Source organism: Grammomys surdaster, unplaced genomic scaffold, assembly GCF_004785775.1.
Source record: "Grammomys surdaster isolate TR1022 unplaced genomic scaffold, NIH_TR_1.0 232, whole genome shotgun sequence".
In the NCBI taxonomy this organism is placed as follows: Eukaryota; Metazoa; Chordata; class Mammalia; order Rodentia; family Muridae; genus Grammomys; species Grammomys surdaster.
In genome coordinates, this window is record NW_021604677.1 from 281915 (window position 1) to 306851 (window position 24937).

General features: G+C 37.5%; 1 protein-coding gene across 2 annotated transcripts in view; it reads right to left on the minus strand.

Annotated features, from left to right (window-relative positions):
- The window catches only part of Grik2 (glutamate ionotropic receptor kainate type subunit 2), a 657422-nt gene that overhangs the window by 263000 nt on the left and 369485 nt on the right, over nt 1–24937 (minus strand). For both annotated transcript variants that reach the window (XM_028773628.1, XM_028773629.1), the window contains exon 9: nt 2587–2700. In XM_028773628.1, coding sequence (XP_028629461.1) covers nt 2587–2700 — 114 coding nt within the window. The remainder of the gene's footprint in view (nt 1–2586; nt 2701–24937) is intronic.

The window sequence follows — 24937 nt, forward strand, 5'->3', positions numbered from 1 at the left end:
ATATACATATACATATACATATACATATACATATACATATACATATACATATACATATACATATATATATATCCAACTACAGAGGAGTCTGAGCCAGATCACAAAGTCAAAGATAGCCCGGGGTATAAATAGAACTCAAGGCTAACTTTGGAACTTAGCAAGACCCTCTCATAACAATAATCTGAAGTAGAACAAGTGCACACTTGTCTAGGGTATGCAATAACTTAAGCTCAACAACTAGTACCAAAGAACTAATAAACAAATAAAAACTATAGCTAAAAGATACATGTATATTTACAAATAAAAATATTTATGATTGATGAAATATATAAATATCTGTTTTAAAGTAATCTTAAATACTTAAGCAATAACAGAAAAATATGTAAGTTTAATTATTTCATTATTTTCATTTTATTAGACAAATGTACTAAACTCAAACTTTAAAAAATATTCAATTATAGTTATTTAAAAGTTAGTACTTTCTTAAGTTAACTAAATATCATTTTTATATTTTATAACTTGAATATTCATTGAGTATGATATCAATGTTTTTTATCTCTGGCAGTAAAAAAAATCAAAAGCATATGAAGTGAGAGACTTTGCATTGTGTAATTTAACATTAAAGAGAGAAAGATGCACATGGTAAAATAATTTTTAATGCATGGTAGATAGGATAATAGAATATTGTGAATGCGAAGCATGCAGCTTCCCACCACCCAGCACACACCCAACTGAGCAAAACAGTTATAGCCCTTTGTGGGATAGACACATTAAAGATGGAGTTAGAGGGATGTGTTGAAATAAGAAATTGAAGGAGAAAATAAAGAACTGAGTGAAGGTAAAAAGTCATAAAGTTAAAGATACATTTGAGAGCTTGATTAGGAGAACATAGAAAATCCCAGGATATTGGAGGTTACAGATTTCTTAGGCACAATCCTTACTCTGAGAACATTGTGACATGGATACTGTAAAGACAAAAAAGACATAGCCAAATTATGTTCCTCAGGCATTCTCATAATACGTAGGAAGATGATGCACATGTAACAAAACCCAGCAGAATATTAATTTTGAAAAGTATGAATGAAAAATGAAATAATGTCACAAATAGAGAATGTTTACAAACAAAGAGAGCAACGCTTAAACAATCACAGCAGTTGGGTCCCCGGTTATCCCAGTTCAATCAAATCACAGGCTTACTATTGAAGGAATGAAGATAAAGGATAGGAAGAAATAAGAGTGCCCAAAAACTTGAATGTTGAAGATAAAATTTTTGATGTCTTACTAATCATTCTGGATTTCATAAATTTTGTATAAAAGGAAAGCAGAAGAAAATAGATTCACATAGAGACTGTAAGAAGCCAAGGAGAAAAGGGTAGCTATCTGCAAGAGAGATAAGTGCTTGTTTACTGTACAGTTTTTACAGAAAGTTGTGACATTAGGAACAAATGGTTTGGTGGGCAAGAAGTCAGGTGTGAAGTTTTCAGCTGAAGTATTGTTCCAGTTTGATGCGTATAGAAGTTATATTTAAAAAACATCAGCAAGAGACTTAATATTAATTTGAAGAGAAACTCAAAGCTTTAGATATGGTGCAAAAGAATTTTGAGACTAGCTAAGATTTATAAATCTCACCACTGCGAGGGTGTTAGGTCACTGTTATCAAAACTGCTTTATTGTTGAAAGCCTTTAACATAACCTAATCTATTTTGAAATGTCTTCAGTTGTGACATGTATTTTGTTACTAAAATTCAGCATGAGCACTCTACGTACATCTAGATATTATGGTTGGTATTTATTAGGGTTTCCTGAAACTCTAGCTTCAGTCTTCTCTGGCCAAGTGAGATATAGAAAGGTCTCTAGTAAGCTATCTTGTAAGCTATCTTTAAAATAATCTAAAACCTCCTACTTATTCTTAAATTAAGATACTCCTTTACAAATGGCATGAGTGACCATAACTGGCAATCCAGTTAAAATATAGAATTACAATATTGGTAAAACAAAAATAATAGCAACCTTATCAGCATTAATTTAATTATGGTGGTAGCAAAAAGGTTTCTCATTTTAAAAACACGTTCCATTATGTTTCATTAAGGAAATTAGTAAAATGATAGTTATTACTCTAGCTGAAAACAATGAAATTGAAACCAGATTATAGTGTAATTATTATATAAAATATTGAAAATAATTACTATATACTTTGAAATATATTTTCAGCAAGAAAACAAAGTTTATGTTTGGCCATTCATTTAACTAGTTGCATTTGCATATCTATTTGTTTTTCAAACCTTGACATTGGAAATTCACCAATATCAACAAGTTCTATAAAAATGCAAAGATTTTCAGTAATATATGAACTTGTTTAATCACTAGAAATGCCCCAAATATTAATATGTCTTATCTTACTGAAGATTAACAAAATAAAATTCTGACTGAGTTAATATTGATCTTTTTGTGTTACAGTAATTGCTAAATGAGTATATGATATATTGCATTCTATTCATTAGTAGTCCCATTAAAATGTGCTTTTTATCTACATCCATAGTATTTAAATCCATAGTATTTAAAATAATTGAAAAAACAAATACTTACCAAAATGGTGGTAACAATCAAAGAACGATTAGACAATGAGTCTGTGATATTCGCTGGCTTTCCTTTCTGACTTTCTGTCATATTCAGGCCACTGGCTGGATCCCAAGTTCCAATCTATAAAACAACAAATGTACATTGTAAATTGTCTATCAGACACCTGTGAGGGACTCAAAGTTACAATTACTAACACTTTTCACCTCTGCAGCATTATGTGCCATCATTAAAGTACAGACTGTGTTCTTTAAGAATGATTCATAGTACTGAGGAGTGTGTCTAGTGACAATAAGAAGAAAATAATCCACCATAGAACCACCACACATGTGGGAGTTTCATTTTCCATTTAAACTTTCATTCTCCAAGAAGAAATATATTTGATGATAGATGGGTAGCTTCTAGAAACTCATGAATAGAATATATTTGATGATAGATTGGTAGCTTCTAGAAACTCATGAATAGAGTATATCCTTTTATAATAGATCTCCCTTCCTCTCATTATAAAGAGAGCATTCGACATCACAGACAAAGCAAAAGGACAAGGAAAACCTTATGGGTCCAGGATAAGTTAGTAAGTACGTAGATAACCCACCCCAGTTTTTCCTCTTTTACTCTAGAGTTTTATGTAATCAAATGTCCTCTTATAGGTGAGGCCATACACATTTTGTGTGCTTACATCTTATCTCATTTAACACAGTAGATGGAGTGACAAAGTCAGTCTCTGTGAAAGACATATATAAACACAAAACTTCACAGAAGGAACAGGTTGGTTGTTTAATGATAACTACAGATATTATTGTTCCATTGGTGTTGATCATCAGTATATAGGACATAATAGGAGCTGTGAATATAGTAATTCTATATCCCTACTATCCTAAACCTTACAATCATCAGTAATAAAATTTGCCTTCCATCTTTTTATAGCCAGATATCCAAATTAGTTGCATAAAAGGACAGCAACAATTTCTCTTCAACCTCTCTGTATAAACAAAATTATGTTTGAAGTGACAATGACTTAGTAGACATTATTATTGTTGTCTACATAAATATTCTATCAAAGATCTTGCAACTTCATTGTGATCATTTTACTTTCCTCATATTTTATTATATACACTAATTTTATTATGATTTTCTCAGAAAATTTTTAAAACTTTATTTTTAAATTGAAGATGTTGAAAAGCATACCAGTTTTCTGTTAATTGAAATAATTTATGTATTTATATAGAATTCTGATAGCTTTATATAAATGTAAACTTTACTATATTTTTGAACACTTTAGCTAAAAATATAAGAGATTCATATTCATATCATTTTAGAGATATCTTAAATCTTATTTCCAATTGTCTCACATTAATTAAATTTTTGTTATACAAATAGCTATATATTCCCATTAAAATATTTGTGTCAATAAAAATTAAATAATTCAGCAACAGAAATGAAATGCAGAATTTTCTCTTTTTTATTCTCAAAATAAATTACTTGCTGGCAATTATATATTATGTCAATCTTAAAGTCATAAAAATGGAGGTTGTGCTAGATATCTGGGCATAGTGGATGAGAGAGAATAAAATTAGAATGAGTGAAAAATAGCTGAAGTGTTTCAAATATAAAATTGTTAAAAGTATTCTGTGGGTTGAACAAGATATGTCTCACATGTTATCTCATAGTGACTGACACTTTGTATCTGTGGTTTGTAATCAATACCTGGAACTTATTTTTTCCCTTAACTTTTATTTATTTCATTTCCGTCATTGACTAAATAGTCAGATCTTAAACCCTGTTATTCTATTAACAACTATGATTTGCTCACCTCACAAAACCATCAAGAGTAACCGAATGAAACTACTTATGGAAGGCATAACCTAATTAACTTAATGCCACACTACAATATAAAAATGTTTCTTGGTAGAGAGATAGCGGAATAGTCAGGACTACCCACTACTGCTGTACAGGATGTCTGTTTAATTTTCAGTCAACTCAAAACTGCCTGAAGCACCAGCTCCATGGAACATCATGCCTTCTTCTGGCCTATACATGCATGGATTCATGTCCTATTCATATACCTTCATTCATTCATACACAAAAATTTTCTAAAATAAATTTTGTCAAAATAAAAGACAAGAGACTCATTTTGTGAAGTTAGCAGTAGCTGGATAACAAACTAAATAACATACATTAAAAAAAAGATAATTATAGGCACATTTCTCTGATAGATGTAAAAATTCCCAATAAATAAATTAAACTCATAACTGGGGATGGTTGCACATTCTTATACTTCTAGCACTGGAGAGGGAGTGGTATATGGATCTCACTGTGATAGAGTCTCTTTTTATCTACAAAGTGAAGTTTCATCCACACAGAACTACATATGGGGCATGAAAACAAAGAATTTTTAACAATTAAAATGTAAACAACTGAGATCACTTTAAAAACATATTCACTCTTATTTTCCTTCAGGGAAATGCACATGAAAACTGCTTTTAGATTTAATCTTACACCTATCAGAATGGCTAGGATCAATAACACAACTGATAACTAATATGGATTGAAGTAAGGGGAAACATTCATTGCTGGGAGTGCAAGCTTGAACTGTCACTATGGAAATCACTGTAATGATTCCTCATAAAAATGAGTAATATCAAAAACAAATTATTACAAATATTGTCATGGATGTAGAGAAAAGGAAACTTAGTTATAGCTATCATGAATGCTACACAGTGGAAACACTATAGAAATCAGTGTAGTGGTTTCACAAAAATCATAAAACATACATTCCATATGATCAGGCTGTACCAAATTTGGGTATATACCTAATGACTCCATACCCTACTCTAGAGACACCTACTCATCTATATTCATTACTGTTTTACTCACAATAGCAAGGAATAGGAAGCAGCCATGATGTTCATTGACTGATAAATGGATAGTAAAAGTGCAGTATATTTACACAATGGAATATTATACAGCAATTAAGCAAAAAAGATTTTATGAGTTAGAAACCATCAGAATGAGGTGATCCAGATGCAGAAACATAAATTCTTATGTTTTCTTTCATCTGTGGATGTTATCTTTGAATCACTAGATGTTTGTGATTCATTTAGGTTACCCACATAGATAAAACAAAAATTAACAGGAGACCATAAAGAAGGATATATAATGGAAAAAGACAGAATGCACTAATATTAAGGTTAAAGGAGAATAATACAACATAAAGGGTTCAACTAGAACAGGAGAACAAATTGTAGGGTAGGGGAGAGCATATAGGAAGAGATAAGACCCTTTCTATAAGACAAGTGGAAAATTACTGCTTTACTACACTAGAAGCTTCATATATAAATTCATTCTGCCTCCTTTCATATTGCTAAAGATATTGCATGCTAAGAAAACAGGATTCTGATGAATAAAGTGTGTCTAATCTGAAAGCTTCCTTCCTGCTGTCTAGTTTCTATGGTATCTGAAAGTACTATGCAAGCTGTAAAGGAAGGGAAACAATTATTAGTCCTATGTAGCTGCACCACCTATGAGGAACATGACCAGATATTCCTAAAGTAGTAGGAAGTGACATTCACATACAGGTGGTAACTATCAGGTGTCTAATTGAACTTGAGAACCACTCAACATCAATAAAATCATGCATAGTACTAGAAACTTAGCCAACTTCAAATTATGCTACACCAGCATAAATTCTAACTGCAATTTAATTCTTACCAAAAGATAAGTGTACCTTACACTCCTCAAAATTTCCTCTTACAAAAGGGAATATAACATAAAAAACAGACACAAATTCACACATATAGAATATATATTCATATATATATATGTGTGTGTGTGTGTGTGTGTGTGTGTGTGTGTGTATGTGTAACTAAAAATAATAATCAAAGAAAAAAAGACTACCAGTTAGAGAGTAGGAAAGTCATGAGAGGAATTCCGGAAAACTGGAAAGACAAAAGAAGAGGAAAAATTGTTATGATTCTGGTTTATTAAAATATGTGTAAAATTCTTTTAAGAAAAAAGGAGCCAGAATAAGTCATCATAGGCCAGATCTTTCATTAAAAATATACTAATATACATTCAATATAAACACACACACACACACACACACACACTCAAAGGAATTTTCCTTAATTATCTGACTGGCTAAGAAAGACGACAAATAATAAACCGCTGTGCAACAATGGAAAGGTGAGTTTTCTGACAAGACAGGAAGAGGAGGGGTGGAGGAGAAGTTACAGGAGACTGCAAATGCAGGATGACAGAGGGAGAATTGTTGGAAGGAAAATTGATCAGAATCACATGGCCTGGAGAAACTGCAAGTATCAGGGATTTCATAGCTGGGAAGTAAGTGGTGTAGAGGCATATCTGTCCAATATAGGTGAGCAGTTAACAAATATACAACTGAGTTGCATTTCCCTTGCTTGGGTTTATTGTGGTTGGAGATTTACCACAACAAAATGGCGCCCCAACATACCCATTACAACTCAACTAACATAAGATAAAAGACCACTGCCCCTACCCTCACCCCCAATACAAGGCCAAGGCAGCAATCTAGGCTGCAGCAGTGTGTAGACTGAAAGCTGACTGGGTCTAAGGGGCTTATAGAGAACTTCAGAGAACTTCTCTTCAAGCCCAGGCAGAAAGCTTCCGTCAGAGGCAGCACTCCAGCCTAGAGCTGGACTTGGGCAGGCGCAGTGAACTGATAGCTCATCTTTGCCTGAGAGAGCCTTTCTGTGTTCGCTTCTTCATATTCCCTGTCTCTACACAGGACATGGACAGACAGATTTACCAACACACACACACACACACACACACACACACACACACACATACAAGAAAATAACTAAAGCATTTCAAGACCTTGAAGTGAAATAGAATTAATAAAGAACACAAACTGAGTGAAATCTGGAAATGAAAACTTTAGGAACTCAAAGGAGAATCTCAGAAAACAACCTCAACAACAGAATATAAGACATGAAAGAAAGTATCTCAAGCACTGAAGAGGCCTGCTGGCACCAGAGACACCGGGAAAGCCCCATCTTCAAACCCAATGCTCAAGACTGAACTGAAACCACATTTAGCAGCAGTAAATTGTACCCCATACCATGAACTCTATTTACCACTCTAAAACTCTGCTTGCGTTACTGAAGTCCTGTCAGAACCAGAGACAAACAGGTAAAACACAAACTCTTGCCTGTCATACTCCCCTAGAACACACCCATCAGCTTTAAACTGCACCCACCACCTGAACTCAATTTTCCAGCCCACCACCCACCCTGCTTTCCTGGAGGTCAGCCTGATGAATTAGGAACCCCAGTTATGGGTACTGGTACTAGTGACTCCAGAGGCAAATGTAGTATTCAAAATATGGGTTTTGCAGATTTTGTAGGATTAGATGTTGATTTCTGAGTTGATCTTTGTTGGATATTTGTTCCTCTTGGTTTCTGTTTTCTTTCTGTATAATGGTCCAAGAGACCATTTGGTAACTAACTAGTCTTAGGGTCTAGTAGGATGACTTGCATGGGTTTTTTGTGGTCTGTTATGCCTCTGGAGTTTTGGATAGTTAAAGGCCAGCATTTAAACAATAGCCAGGGCAATATGGTAACACCAGAGGCCAGCTATCCTACCACAGCAAGCCCTATATATATAACAACCTCCTAACACAGATAAACCAAAAGAAAAAGTCCTTAAATCCAATATTATAGAGATGATAAGGCCCTTGAAGAGGAAATGAATGAATCACTTAAAGAAATACAGAAAACTACAATCAAACAGGTTAATGAAATGAATAAAATTGTTCAATACCAAAAAATGGAAATAGAAGCAATAAAGAAAACACAAACTGAAGGAATCTTGGAGATGAAAAACCTAGGAAAGAAAACAGGAACTATAGACACAACCATCACCAACACAATACAAGAGATGGAAGACAGAAGCATAGGCTTAGCAGATACAAGAGAGGAAAGCTATACATGGGCCAATGAAAATGTTAAACCTAAAAAGTTCCTTATGCTAAATATACAGGAGATCTGGGATAGTATAAAAAGGCCAAACATAAGAATAATAAGAGTATAAGAAGGAGAATATAGCCAGCTCAAAGGTCCAGAAAATATTTTCAACAAAATCATAGAAGACAATTTCTATAACCTACTGAAAAGATGCTTATAAACATATAAGATTACAGAAGACCAAACAGATTGGACCAAAAGAGAAAATTTTCCTGCCATACAATAATCAAAACCACTAAATGTACAGAACAAAGAATGAAAAAATATTAAATGCTGCAAGGGAAAAAGGCCAAGTAACATATAAAAGCAGACCTACTAGAATTACATTCAGCTTCTCAACAGGGACTCTAAAATCCTGAACTGCCTGGTTGATATCTTGAAGTCTCTAAGAGACCATAGATGCAATCACAAAATATTATACCCAGGAACTTTAATATACCACAGAGAGAGAAAACAAAATATTCCATGAGAGAGCCAAATATAAACAGTATCTATCCATGAATCCAACCATCAGAAAATAATAGAAAGAAAATTCCAACCCAAGTAGGTTAACTACACTCAAGAAAACAGAAGAAATAAATGCTCACACACTAGCAAAACCAAAGCAAGTTAGCATACAGATAAAGAGTTGCGCGCGTGCGCACGCACACACACACACACACAGAGCAACATTACTCTGAACATAACTGGAATTAATAACTGTTGTTATTGCTTAACATCAATGGACTCAATTTTCCAATAAAACGACACACAGTAACAGAATGAGCGTGAAAACAAGATCTATCATTCTGCTGCATACAAGAAACATACTTTAGCAATAAATATAGACATTAACTCAGCATAATGGGCCAGAAAAACATTTTCCAACCAAACATACCCAAGAAACAAGATACAGTAGCTATTCTAATATCGAATAAGATAGACTTACAACCAAAATTAAACAAAAGTGATATGGAAAGACACTTAATACTCATCAAAGGAAAAATTCACCAAGGTCCACAGTGATGCTTCAATTCTTAATACCTATGCCCCAAATGCAAGGGCACCCACATTTGTTAAAGAAACATTATCAAATCTTAAATCACATATTAAACCACACATATTAAGATTGGGAGACTTAAATACCACAATCTCACCAATGGACTGGTCATTCAGACAGAAACTAAACAGAGAAATAACAAAACTAACAAGTGTTATAAGTCAAATGCACCTAACAAATATCTACATTTTACCTAACCTTAAAAGAATATGCATTCTTCTCAGCACCTCATAGAACTTCTCAAAAATTGATCATATAATCAAATACAAAGCAAGTCTCAAAATATACAACAAAATTGAAACACTTCCCTGTTTTTTATCAGACTACTCTGGACTAAGGCTAGACTTCAACAACAGAAACGACAGAAAGGCTTAAAACCTACGGAACTTGAACAACTCTTTATTCAATGACCACTTGGTCAAAGAAGAAATAAAGAAAAAAATTAAGGTCTCCCTAGAATTCAATGGAAATGAATGGACAACGTATCTAAACTTATGAGACATAAGAAAAGCAGTGCTAAGAGGAAAGTCCATAGCACTAAGTGCCTTCATAAAAATATTTGTGAAATTTCATACTAGCCACTTAAAAGCCCACCTGAAACATCTAAAAAAAAAAAAAGCAATTGGAGTAAATTTCAGGAAATAATCAAACTCTGGGATAAAATCAACAAATTAAAAGCAAAAGAAAATATACAAAACTTACAAAACCAAGAGATGGTACTTTGAAAAAAATCAACCTTAGCCAATCAAACTAAAAGGCAAAGACAGAATATACAAATTTGAAAAAGCCAGAAAAGGGGGATATAACAGTAGGCAGTGTAAAAATCTAAAGAATTGTAAGGTATTATTTTAATAACCTGTAATCCACAAAATTAGAAAATCTTAAGAATTGGAAAATCAAAATAAAATGGATGACTTTCTTGATAAATGTCCTTTATTAAAGTTAAATAGAGTTTAGGTAAATAATTAATATAGGCCTATAATCCTCATGTAATAGAAATAGTCATTAATATTCTCCCATTTAAAAAAGTCTTTGGGCAAATAACTTTACAGCAGAATTCTACGTACTTTAAAAGAAGATTTAATACCAATACTCTTCAAATTATTCCACAATAGGACCAGAAGGAGCAATGCAAAACTCATTCTAAGAGGGCACAGTAACATAGATAATCACACAAGGATTAAAACAAGAAAGAATTTCAGACCAATTTCCCTTATGAACATTGATAAAAAAATGATGAAGAAAATAACCCAAACTGGGGAATCTTTTGGATATATGCCTAGGAGTGGAATAGCTGGGTCCTCAGGTTGCACTATGTCCAATTTTCTGAGGAACTGCCAGACTAATTTCCAGAGTTGTACCAGTTTGCAATCCCACCAGTATTGGAGGAGTGTACTTCTTTCTCTACATCCTCGCCAGCATCTGCTGTCACTGAGTTTTTAATCTTAGCCACTCTGACTGGTGTGAGATGGAATCCAGGATCATTTGATTTGCATTTTCCTGATGACTAAGGATGTCGAACATTTCTTTAGGTGCATCTTGGTCATTCAATACTCCACAGTTGAGAATTCTTTGTTTAACTTCGTACAATATTGTTTTAATAGGGTTATTTGGTTGGTTCTCTAGAGTCTAATTTTTTTTCCGTACAGAAGCTTTGCAATTGTATGAGGTCCCATTTGCCCATTGTTGACTTTAGGGCATAAGTCATTGGTTTTCTGTTCAGTAATTTTGCCCATGTGCCCATGTGTTCAAGCCTCTTCCACAATTTCTCTTCTATTAGATTCAGTATATCTGGTTTTATGTGGAGGTCCTTGATTCACATGGATGTGAGCTTGGTACAATTAGATAAGAATGGGTCAACTTGCCTTCTTCTACATGCTGACCTCCACTTAAGCCAGTACCATTTGTTGAATATGCTGTCTTGTTTACACTGGATAGTTTTAGCTTCTGTGTCAAAGATCAAGTGACCAAAGGTGTGTGGGTTCATTTCTGGGTCTTCAATTCTGTTCCATTCACATGTCTACCTCTGTACCAATACCATGCAGTTTTTATTACTACTGCTCTGTAGTACTTGAGGTCAGGGATGGTGATTCCCCCAGAAGTTCTATTATTGTTGAGAATAGATTTTGCTATCCTGTTTTTTGTTATTGTTGTTATTGTTGTTCCAAATGAATTTGAGAATTGCTCTTTCTATCTCTACAAAGAATTGAGTTGGAATTTTTATTGAAATTGCATTGGATCTATAGATTGCTTTTGGTAAAATGGCCATTTTTACTATGCTAATCCTACAAATCCATGAGCATGGGAGATCTTTCCATCTTCTGAGATGTTCTTCAATTTCTTTCTTCAGAGACTTAAAGTTCTTGTCATATAGATCTTTCACTTACTTGGTTAGAGTCACACCAAAATATTTTATATTATTTGTGACTATTGTGAAGGGTGTCAGTTCCCTAATTTCTTTCTCAACCTGTTTATCCTTTGAGTAGAGAAAGGCTACTGATTTGTTTGAGTTGATTTTACACCCAGCCACTTTGCTACAGTTGTTTATCAGCTGGAGGAATTCTCTGGCATAATTTTTGGGGTCACTTAAGTATACTATCATGTCACCTGCAAATAGTGGTATTTTTATTTCTTCCTTCCCAATTCGTATCCATTTGACCTACTTTTGTTGTCTAATTGCTTTGGCTACAACTTCAAGTTCTATATTGAATAGATAGGGAGAGAGTAGGCAGCCTTGTCTAGTCTCTGATTTTAGTAGAATTACTTCAAGTTTCTTTCCATTTAGTTTGATGTTAGCTACTTGTTTGCTGCTTATTGTTTCTCCTGTGTTTAAGCATGGGCCTTGAATTCCTGATCTGTTCAAGACTTTTAACATGAAGAGGGATGTTGGATTTTGTCAAATGCTTTTTCAGCATCTAATGAGATGATCATGTGTTTTTCCCCCCTTGAGTTTGTTTACTTAGTGGATCAAGTTGATGGATTATGTTATACTGAACTGTCCCAGCATCCTTGGAATGAAGCCTACTTGACTGTGGTGAATGTGTTATTGGATTGAGTTTCTGAAAATTTTATTGAGTGTTTTTGCATTAATAGTCATAAGGGAAATTGGTGTGAGGTTCTCTTTCTTTGTTGGGTCTTTGTGTGGTTTAGGAACAGAGCTAAACAGAGAATTCTCAACTGAGGAATGAAGACTGGTCAAAAAGCACCTAAAGAAAGGTTTAATGTCCTTAGTCGTCAGGGAAATGCAAAACAAAATGACCCTGAGATTTCATTTCAGAAGGGCTAAAATCAAAAGTCCAGGTGACAACAGATGCTGGTGAGGATGTGAAGAAAGAGGAACACTCCTCCGTGGCTGGTGGGATTGCAAGCTGGTACACCACTCTGTAAATTTGTCTGGCAGTTCCTTAGAAAACTGGACATAGTACTACCTGGGGACCAAGCTATTCCACTCCTGGGCATATAACCAGAAGATGCTTAAATATATAACAAGGACACATGCTCCACTATGTTTATAGCAGCAGCCTTATTTATAATAGCTAGAAGGTGGAAAGAACTCAGATGTCCCTCAACAGAAGAATGGATACAGAAAATGTGGGACATTAAAAACAATGATTTCATGAAATTCACAGGCAAATGGGTAGAACTAGAAAATATCATCCTGAGTGAGATATCACAATCATAAAACCATGCATGGTATGCACTCACTGATAAGTGGATATTAGGAAAAAAGCTCAGAGTGTAGAGTGAAAAATTATAGATACTGGGTATATAGAATCCTTTTTAGACATAAAATATTCTTTAGGCTATCTTTATAAAGACATGGAGGCATGAAGCAAGTTAAGAATGTAGACAGACTAGTTATGGGAACTGACTAAAATGCAATTTAGCCAGGTGGAACCAAGCTGAGAACCATAGTGACAAGGCAAGGCCAAAGTAACAGGGCAGGACCACATTCTTGAGAAAGATAAGCATACAGAGAGTTTTCACCTGACCCTGACTCCTGTAGGTTGGGTTCCTTTGGAATGTTCCACTATTATTATGTTATACCACCCTAGCAAACCCTCATTCCCCTCCCCATTCCTTGGTTTGTGGTTTTTCCCCTTAAAAACCGTTCTCAAACTGGCTGTCGGGGTCAATTCAGCTCCTGCTTGGGCATACAAATTGACCGGCAGCTAGGCAGCTAGCTGTCACGCCCTAATAAACCTCGCAATTACTCTGGTACATGGTGTCTCGAGCAGATTACTGGGTGGTCGCGACTTTCTGACACTTGAGTGAGGGTCTCCCCTCCGCAGAGGTCTTCAAGAGTACCCATGATACAACTTACAGAACCATATGAAGGTCAAGACGAAGGAATAAAAAAGAATGGATGCCTCAATCATACTTAGAATGGGATACAAAATTGTGCCCTTCCTCCAGCCTTGAGCAGCCCCTAGACCTTGTTTAGCACAAGAGACCAGATAATAAGACCTAGATGGAACTAACCACCTTGGCTGCATATCAATAGACACCTAGGTGGAGTCACCCACCTTGGCTGCACGTAGATCCTGCTACAGGAACTTGAAAGAAGAACTGCCCCTGGGCTTGCCTTGAGACATCTCCAGCCGTGACCGTGGCCAAGAATCAATTATCCCACACATCTTGCCTGGCTGAAACTATGAAGGGTTCGGGCGGGGTCATCCCCTTTAAATTGAAAGCTTAACATTAAACCATCTAGCCTTGATCAGAGATCTTTGTCTTGGCTTCATCTTTTCTCCCTCTCCATCCCCCTTTCGTTCCCAGCCCTCTTTCCAGGTGAACCTGTTCGACTCGTGGCCACAGGCAGCTACAGGTGGTGCCCGATCGTGGAACCTGGAAAGCGAGGGTAGCAACTGATGAACAGCTGTCTTGGTGAGGCCTCACGGGAAACGGAAAAAGAAGGAGAGTATCCCGCACACTTGGTAAGGAGCAAACTACATTGATACTAGCGCTAGTGGTAACTAATTTTTAGAGGCCATGTTTGCAGGAAGTGTGTTTAGAGGGGTACGGTATATCTAGGTCGATCAGGTGTTGACCCAATGCCTATTTCGCCTAGGAGGTGACAGCAATTCGGGACAGGAGAATTTCAATCAGGCATCTGCCGCAGCCTAAAAGCTGCTTCAGGCGAGAAGAGCAGGGTTAGAAGGAATTGAAAAACTAGAAAGCAGGGCACTGAGGTGTTACAATAGCTGCCTGCTACATCTCCTGAAGAATGAGATGAAAAGTTAGATCTTGAATATGAGAGAGGAAAAGAAAAGGTTCCAGAAAAGCAGTTGTCCTCTCTCTGAGCTGTGTCAGCAAAAAAGAATGGAAAGGCTGTTTCACAGCTCTCCTAGGAACAGAATGAAAGAAGACGTAGAAGACGTCCTGAGTTTCTCTTTGACTCCTAGATGTCTTTGTCTGTTGTCTGTCCTTGGCGCACCAATGTCCACATGTGTCAATTGTTTTTTGTTTCGTTGTCTAAATGTATGTTCTATGTTGCATGTTAAAAAGAAAAAAAGAACGGTCAAAGCTGCTACGTTTCCACCTCTTGGTCTAGTTTAACTTTGTTTTAAAGACAGTCTTAATATACACAGCAGAGGCTGATAAGCTACCCTACACCTGTAGCTAAGAGTTGAGCTGAGCTGAAAAATCCTTTCCAGGAATTGATTGTTGGCATAAGCTGCTTTTAAAAGAGACCAGTAGCTTTTGGATTTTATAAGGAAGCTAAGAGTTGTTTTGTCCTAGAAAAATCATTGTGAGAAGGTGCTTTTCTCTTGAAATTACAGCTAGAAAAGGCAACAAATTTTGGTTTGATCTAAATATATAAGATGTGTAGCCATTTCATTCTGTTTCTAATTGGTTTTAAAAGTATAAATATGCCCTACATATCTTGGTTATAGATTATTGGCTTATAAATTTTGGGTTTGATTAAAAATTTACAACTTTGACAGAATGTTAGTTTAAAATGGTAACTCGGGGTTGGAGACATTCAGAAATCTGATGTATAAAAGATTTACAACAATGTCTCTTTAATGAGATATTAAAAGGTGCAGTATTATGCATTCATATGTAAGAATTGACAACAAAACTTTGTAACGTAATCTACTTGGTGTTGATTTTAGAGAAAATAGATTGTTTACATTGTTAAAAATTGGTTTTGCTTAAGAAATGGCTTACTTTTAATGATTCTCAAAAGTTGTTAGGAGATATTAATTGGCTAAAACCTCATCTTAAGCTTACCATAGGAGAACTTAAACCTGTGTTTGATATTCTCAAGGGTGATGAAGGAGGAACAGCTTTGCTGAGAGTAGAATAAGCTGTTAGTTATCAACAGATACATTAACTAAATTAGGATAAATTGTTGGCTGGTTTGAGTTATTAACACTCATGTGCTCACAACAGCCCTTTGGAAAGAGAAGCCATTAATGTAGATTCATCTTTCTTCATCTACAAGTAAAGTTTAAGCATCCTATTATGAAACTATTACATTGTTAATACAGGATTGTAAGATCAAATCCTGAAAGTATTTTGGATAAAATGTTAATTCCTTATTCCAAATAGAAATTAAGTTGGTTATTGGAAAATAATAATATTTGGCTTATTACATGGCAAAGTTTTTAGGCAAATTTGATAATAATTATCCAGTTGTTACAGTTTTCCTCTATGCATGCTTTTGTATTCCTTATAAATTTGCATGCAGCCCATAGAAAAGATGCTTACTGTATTTACAGATGCCTCATCTATTGAGAAGACAGTATATGTAATTAGATCACATGTTCATTTTCTTGAATTTCCCCCTGCTTCAGCACAAATAATTGAATTATGTGCTGTAGCCACTGTTTGAAATGCTAAAAAATCAAGTTTTCAATTTATATACTCATAGCCAGTATATGGCTCATGGTTTATAATTCCTTAAAACTGTTCCTTTTTTAGATATTGCTAATTCTCAAATTTTACAATTATTTATACAAATACAGCTTAAGAAACATGTACTGTTCTTTAACTTTATAAGACATTCAAGGGCTCATATTGGATTGCCTGGACTCCAGGGCAATGCCAGAGCAGAGCTGTATACCAATCAAATTATAGACCTTACAGAGACAATTGGCCATACAATCTTATTCTTTACATTGTCAAAATAGTAATAGCTTGAGACAATAATTTGGCATTTCTAGAAAGTGTGCAAGTTAAATTGCAAAAACTTGTTTTCAGTGTCCTCAAATTTTTCATAATGGTGTTAAGCCATGAAGACTAATGTGTAATCAATTATGGCAAATAGATGTTATTCATTTTTGATTTTAGAAAATTAAAATATGTACATATGCTTTGACACTCTTTTAGGTTTTCTAGTTGCAACTGCTTTAAGAAGAGGAGCAACTAAAAATTACAATTAGTTATTGCCTATATTATTTTTCTATGCTTGGTGTTCCATATCAGATTATAGGCAATGGAACTGCCTATTGTGGTTAAACATTTGAGATGCTTTGCTGACAATTTAATATTATCCATAAAACTGGAATTCCTTATAACCCAATGGGACAAGGAATTGTTGAACGTGCACACTGCACTCTAACAAATTGGCTCCTTAAAACTAAAGGGGGGGGAATTATACCCTCCAAGGTCACCGAAAGCACATCTTGCTTTTGTGTTATTTGTTTTGAATTTTCTGCAAACGGATGCTAAGGGTCAGTCTGCAGCGGATCGCCACTGGCATCCTGTCACTTCCGGCTCATTTGCCAGGGTCAAATGGAGAGACCCTCTAACTAATACATGGAATGGTCCTGACCCTGTTTTAATTTGGGGTTGTGGCTCAGTCTGCATTTTCTCAGAAAAAGAAAATGGAGCCCGATGGCTGCCTGAAAGATTGATCCATCAAGTGGACACAGATCTTGAGCCTAATAATTGCCATTCTGATGATGAAGATGGCTCAAAATCCTTATCTGCCAGCTGATTTAACTTGGCATGTAGTCCCCATCTATACTTAAAGTCACTCACTATACGTGATGGCCAGACTTTGTGTCTGAATCCCTGTCAACCAGCAGTTGGATTAGACACTGGAACATTTCCACTCCCAACTTTATTTTCTACATTGGTTAGATAAATCATGTTGCTTTTAATCTCTTGAACTTTGTGTCTCAAGCAGATAGGTTGCCTTCACACAGGATCGCTCTCAGCAAGCCCAGCCATTCATCATGGCAGTTATCCAACTCTATGAAGAACTGCATCGATTGCATGCCCACAGGTCCTTGGTCTGAATGGCTTTGGTCTATTTTGGGAAAGAGTGTGCCATTGATGGCCGGTTAGTCAACGATGGGTAAGAGTGTCTTGAGCTCCTATAAACCTAAGGCAGAGGGGTACACCAACGCTGTGTATCCCCTCAACGACGAGTAATATAGGAAGCAATATAGATGCCAACCTAAGACAGGCACAGTCGCCCGGCCACTCTGTACCCCAGATGGGATGAAAAATTGTACCCCATCCAGCTGCTGGCACTGCTCATATTTATAAAACTAAAAAGGGGGAATTGTGCCCTTCCTCCAGCCTTGAGCAGGCCCGAGACCTTGTTTACCACAAGAGACCAGATAATAGGACCTAGGTGGAACTAACCACCTTGGCTGCATATCAATAGACACCTAGGTGGAGTCACCCACCTTGGCTGCACATAGATCCTGCTACAGGAACTTGAAAGAAGAACTGCCCCTGGGCTTGCCTTGAGACATCTCCGGCCATGACCATGACCAAGAATCAATTATCCCACACATCTCGCCTGGCTGAAACTATGAAGGGTTCGGGCGGGGTCTTCCCCTTTAAATTGAAAGCTTAACATTAAACCATCTAGCCTTGATCAGAGAACTTTGTCTTGGCTTCATCTTTTCGCGCTCTCCATCCCCCTTTCGTTCCCAGCCCTCTTTCCAGGTGAACCCGTTCGACTCGTGGCCACAGGCGTCTACACAAAATAAATTACAGGAGGCAGAGTGTGGGCAGAACTTGGGATGGAGAGAGGAAGTGGAGAGGAAAGAAAGGGGTATTGGATCAGGTGAGGGAGGAGAAGGAGGAGACGTACAGAAGGGTAGGAAATTGAACAGAGGTGTGTAGCTGAGTGGTATGGGAAACTAAATGTAGCAAACAGAAAGCCCCAGATGCCAGGAAAGCAAGAGGCTTCCAGGACCCAATGGGGACGATATTAACTGAAATACTCAACAAAGGGGAGAGATTACCTGTAGAGACCATATCCTGAGATTAGGAATAGCCCCCAGTTGAGGGATGGGGTCAACCACCCTTCTCAAAATTTTAACCCAGAATTGCGCTTGTCTAAAGGACAATAGAGGGACAAAGAGTGGAGCAGGGACTGAACAAAACACCATCAAGAGAGTGCCTCACCTGTGGCTCCATCCCATATGCAGTGCAGCCACCAAACCCAGATACTATTACTGGTGCTAAGAAATTCTTGCTGACAGGAGCCTAATATGGACATTTCCTGAGAGGCTCACCCAGAGCCTTCATGATACAGAGATGGATGCTTGTAGCCAACCATCAGACTTAGCAGGGGAACCCCAATGGAGGAGTTAGGGGAAGGACTGAAGGAGCTGAAATGATTTGCAACCCTATAGAAAAAAAAACAATTTCAACCAACCAGACCCTCCAGAGCTCCCAGGGACTAAACTACCAACCAAAGAATACACATGTAGGGACCCAGGGTTCCAGCTGCATATGTAGCAGAGGATAATCTTGTCTGCCATTAAAATGAAAGAAGGCCTTTTATCCTGTGAAGGTTTGATGCCCCAGTGTAGGGGAATGCTAGGGTGTCAGGCAGGGGTGGGCAAGTGGGTGGGGGAGTGTAGAACCATGAAAGGCAGCCTGCTTTCTGGTTGAGCACAGGCTGGAAACTATGGAGACCCCAGGTGATCCTGAGGGGCCCCAGATGGAACCTCAGGTGACTCAAATTGAATGCAGATATTTCACCATATTCCCAGACTCCAAGCTCCTGACACAAGGCTGCAGCCTTCCATAGATGTGTGTCCTTAAGTCATGTAGGGCAATGTCCTTAGATTCTGCAAAAGTACTGGGCGTTGACTACAGGCCATGTAGCCTCAAGACAGATCTCCATATTAATGAAGTACCTAAAGGCCAGAAGGGCCTAGTCAATTATGCTTTTCTTCCCAAACCCTCCTCCCTGCAAAAGGTATTTAACCTCAAGTCCATCCTGAGCAAATGGGGACACAATTCTCATCTACTTTCCACCATGACAATAAACATCTTAAAACCATGAACTGTCTCTATTCATCCAGATCCACTGTGGGGAGCCATAGAGAAGGCCTTTGCCTACAGAGCCACTACAGACTTCCTTGAGTTCCAGCCACAGTGACCACCAACCCAAGCAAGCTGCCAGAGACCAAGCCAAGCCAAACCACTGTCACAAGCCAAGAACTTTCCCCCTCTCCCCTTCCAATCCAGTCCGTGGGCCCCCAACTTTGTTCTCGGCTCTTCTGTTACTTCCAGCAGTGCCTGCATGTCCAAGACCCTGAGAACCAGGTGGTCCCTGGCCGCCCTTTAGGCCCAGGAGATCCCCTACTCCTAGAGCCAGCTCCAGTTCCCCCGTGACCTTGGACAGTGCTCCCCCACCCTCAGAGTGGTGTCCCTCCTTCTCTGTGGCTTCTCATAACTGGACACCCACAGTCAAACGTCATGCGTCTCTGCCTCTCAGAGCGGCCCTAGGCACATGGTAGGGGAGACTTGGGACCCCCACCTTTACTCAACAGGGGAGCACCCTCGTGGAGGCAGAGGAAGGAAGCAGGGTGAGATGTGAAGATCTCGAAGAGGAAACCAGCCAAAAAATTTTTTTTTAAAAAGTCTCCATTGCCAGATCTGAGGTGAAGGAAAAGCATTGTGTCTATTCCCCAGTCTCACAACCAATAAAGACTCTTTCCATGGGAGTCTAAAAAAAAAAAAAAGAAAGAAAGAATCCAAACTGAATATGAGAACATATCATCTACCATAACTGAGTCAGCTTCATATCAGAGATGAAGAGATGATTCAACATATGAAAATCTATCAAGTTAATCCACGATATAAACAAACTGAAAAAAAGAACAAAATTCAACATACTTCAGGATAAAAAGTCTTAGAGAGATCAGGATAAAAGGTGCATACCAAGCACGATAAGGGCAATACATATGAAGCCAATAGCCAACATTGAATTAAATGAAGAGAAAAATTAAAGCTCAGTTCTGAGTATGCTGTAGATCACTAGACAATATCACCATTAACAATTATTTCCTATTGTGAGGCAGAAATCAGTTCACAAGAAAGTTATAGGTCATTGCTGTCATATATATATATATATATATATATATATATATATATATATATATATAATGCAATCAGGCATGAGAGATAAAATATTCTGCACATCATATATATAGAATTCTATTAAACAAATAATTCTTATTGGTCTAATGTGAAGATTCATGTGCAGATAATTTTTAAAATTGATTTAATCATTAATAAGTACAGAATTCTCCAAGCAAGTGAGAGTTCAACAATAACATAAAACCGGATACACTCAATCTAATAGAATAGAATGTGGAAAATAGCCTTGAACTCATGGGTACAGGTGACAACATCCTGTCAGAACACCAGTGGCTCAGGCTGTAAGATCAATAATTGATAAATGGGATCTGATGAAACTGAAAAGCTTCTGCAAAACAAAAGAATCCATCACTAGGACAAAATAGCAGCCTACAGACTGGCAAAGGATCTTCACTAATAATGCATCTGGGATAGGGCTAATATCCAAAATATATAAAGAATTCAAGAGATTAGACACCAATAATCCAAATAACCCAATTAAAAATGGGATGCAAAACTAAACAGAATTGGAGGTGGATGGAGGGAGGGAACTGGGTAAAAGAGATGAGTGCAATGGAGATGGCATTCAGGTATGGGGAGATGAATGAGAGAGAGGGCTGTGAGTGAGAATAAAAATTAGCGTGGCCAGGCATCTCTGGTTACTAGCTGGAGGCCTGGGACAGTAGAGGACAGGGGAAGTCTATTGGAGTAACCCTAGATGGGATTCCTATCATTAGAGGATATAGACACTGAATTCAAGAGGCCACCTCCTGTAGCTAAGCAGGACTTCTAGACATGGTAGGGAAACATCAGGGCACCCACAAAATCTTTAAATTTGTCTTGCCTACATGATCTATAAGTATAAATATGGAGAAGAAACTGAGGAAACAGCCAACCAATGGCTGTCCCAATTTGAGACCCATCTCATGGGAGAGAACCAACTCCTGACACTATTAATGATACTCTGCTATGTTGTAGGAACCTAGCACATCTGTCTCTTGAGAAGCTTCTTCCAGCAGTGGATGGAGGCAGATACTGAGACCCACTACCAAATACTAGGTGGAGCCTATAGAGTCTTGCAAAAGAGGTAGGATAGAGGTGAGCAAGTCCGACGTGTCAAAATCACCTCCAGAATACCCACAGAGTCAACCAAACTAGGACCAGAAGGGCTCACAGTATCTGCATCACTAACCAGGGAGCATGCAGAAGCTGGATCTAGACTCCATACATATTTGTAGAAAATATGCAGCTTGGTCATCATATGGGTCCCTAAACAAGTGGAGTAGGTCTGTCTTGGTCTCTATTCCCTGCTATTGGAACTCTTTCTCCTTACTTGGACTCCTGATTGGGCCTCAGTGGAAGAGGATGTGCTTCTTATTAGGACTAGATGGCCCAGAATTGGGTGGTACCAAAGGAGTGCTCCTCTTCTCTGAGGAGTAGGGACAGGAACAATGTACGGAGGAATTTGTAAGGGTTGGAATGAGAAGAGAGGAGGGAGAGGCTGTGATAGAGATGTAAAGTGAATTAAAAAAGACAAAAAAGAAAAGAAAAAGGAGTGATCACTTTTCCATAAGAGATGTAAAACCTATGAAACTTCTTCATGAAAAAGTGGGAAACTTCAGTGAACCTTAAATATGTCAGGAAGGGAAGGTTTCATTGCTGCTATTACCATGTCCACGTATTATAGAATACTTGAGCTTCAGACACAGGTCTATAAATTAAATGTAAGTGCTCTTGTGGGGACAAATACAAGTGGTAGCTACTGTGAAACTAAAGAATATTTATGTTAAAGTAAATTTCAAATAAAAGTTAAGCATGAGAGTGAGGGCCTGTAGAAAGAATCAATTGTGAAGAGCTCTTACGTTTTTGCTGAGCACCCAAGTTTGGGCACCTGCCGACATATCAGGGAGCTCACAGTTGCTCATATATTTAACTTTAAACTACCTGATAGCCTCTTCTGATATCATACAGATACATATTCATAAACATTAACAAACATGAAATTTGTAAGTTTAAAATGACATTAAGTTTTGAATTTATAATTATAGCATTTCCCCTTTCCATTTCACACTGCAAAAATTAAAAAAAAAAGTTAAAGTGACAATATGAGCTATTGTGATTGATTTATCAATGTCCTATATAATAGTTACATATTTTATATTCTTAGAAATTCATAAAAAATTTACATAATAAAATTATTAACAAATTCTTAAATTCATATACTTTAGGAAAGTTCTATCCTATATCTTCTTTTAACTATCTCATTTTTTTTTTTTTTTTTTTATTGGATGATTTATTTACATTTCCTATGTTGTCCCCTTACCCCATCCCCCACCACCCCCTCGGAACCCCCAATCCCCTCGCCCCTCCTCCTTCTTCTCTGTGGATGTAACCTCTATCTACACCCCCCCCACTCCCACCTCCCCACCCTCAAAATTCCCACCCCCTGGGGCATCCAGCCTTCATGAGGTCAAGGTTCTCTTCTTCCACCTATGCCCAGCAGGGCCCTCCACTTTTACATATTCAGCTGAAGCCCTGGATCCCCCCCTAAGTGCTCCCAGGCTGGTGGTTTAGACCCTGGGAGCTGTGGTTGGTTGGTATTGTTGCTCTCCTCATGGTGCCACAAACCCTTTCAGCTCCTTCAGTCTTCACTCTAACTCCTCCATTGAGAACCCCATGATCAGTTCAATGGCTAGTTGTGAGCATCTGCCTCTGAATATGTCTGACTCTTGAAGGCCTCTGAGGAGATATCCATATCAGGCTCTTATCAGCATGCACTTCCTGTCTTCCACATCAGCATCTACCTTTGGTGATTGCACATGGGATAGATACTCAGGTGGGGTGGTCTTGAGACGGCCCCTCCTTCAGTTTCTGTCCCTCACTTTGTCTCCATATTTGCTCCCTTGAGTATTTTGTTGCTCCTTCTAAGAAGGACTGAATCACCCTCACTTGGTCTTCCTTCTTTATGGGCTTCATGTGGCCTGTGAGTTGCATCTTGGGCATTTCAAGGTTCTAGGCTAATATCCAATAATCAGTGAGTGAATACCATGTGTCTTCTTTTGTGATTGGCTTACCTCACTCAGGATGATAATTTCTAGTTCCATCCATTTACCAAGGAACCTCTCGAATTCATTGTTTTTAATAGCTGAGTAATACTCCATTGTGTAAATATACCACATTTTTTGAATCCATTCCTCAGTTGAAGGACATCTGGGTTCTTTCCAGCTCCTGGCTATTATAAATAAGGCTGCTATGAACATAGTTGAGCATATGTCCTTATTATATGTTCGAGCATCTTCTGGGTATATGCCTAGGAGTGGTATAGCTGGATCCTCGGGTAATGCTATGTCCAATTTTCTGAGGAACCGCCAGACTGATTTCCAAAGTGGTTGCACCATCTTGCAGTCCCACCAACAATGGAGGAGTGTTCCTCTTTCTCCACACCCTCGCCAGCATCTACTATCACCTGAGTTTTTAATCTTAGCCATTCTGACTGGTGTGAGATGGAATCTCAGGGTTGTTTTGATTTGCATTTCCCTGACGACTAAGGATGCCGAGCATTTCTTTAGGTGCTTCTCGGCCATTCGAGTTTCTTCTGTTGAAAATTCTTTGTTAAGCTCTATACCCCATTTTTTAATAGGGTAATTTGGTTGCCTGGAGTCTAATTTCTTGAGTTCTTTGTATATATTGGATATTAGCCCTCTATCAGATGAAGGATTGGTAAAGATCTTTTCCCAATTTGTTGGTTGTCGTTTTGTCCTATTGACAGTGTCCTTTGCCTTACAGAAACTTTGCAATTTTATGAAGTCCCATTTGTCAATTCTCGATCTTAGAGCATATGCCATTGGAGTTCTGTTCAGGAACTTTTCCCCTGTGCCCAAGTATTCGAGGCTTTTCCCCACCTTCTCTTCTATTAGTTTCAGTGTATCTGGTTTTATGTGGAGGTCCTTTATCCACATAGACTTGAGCT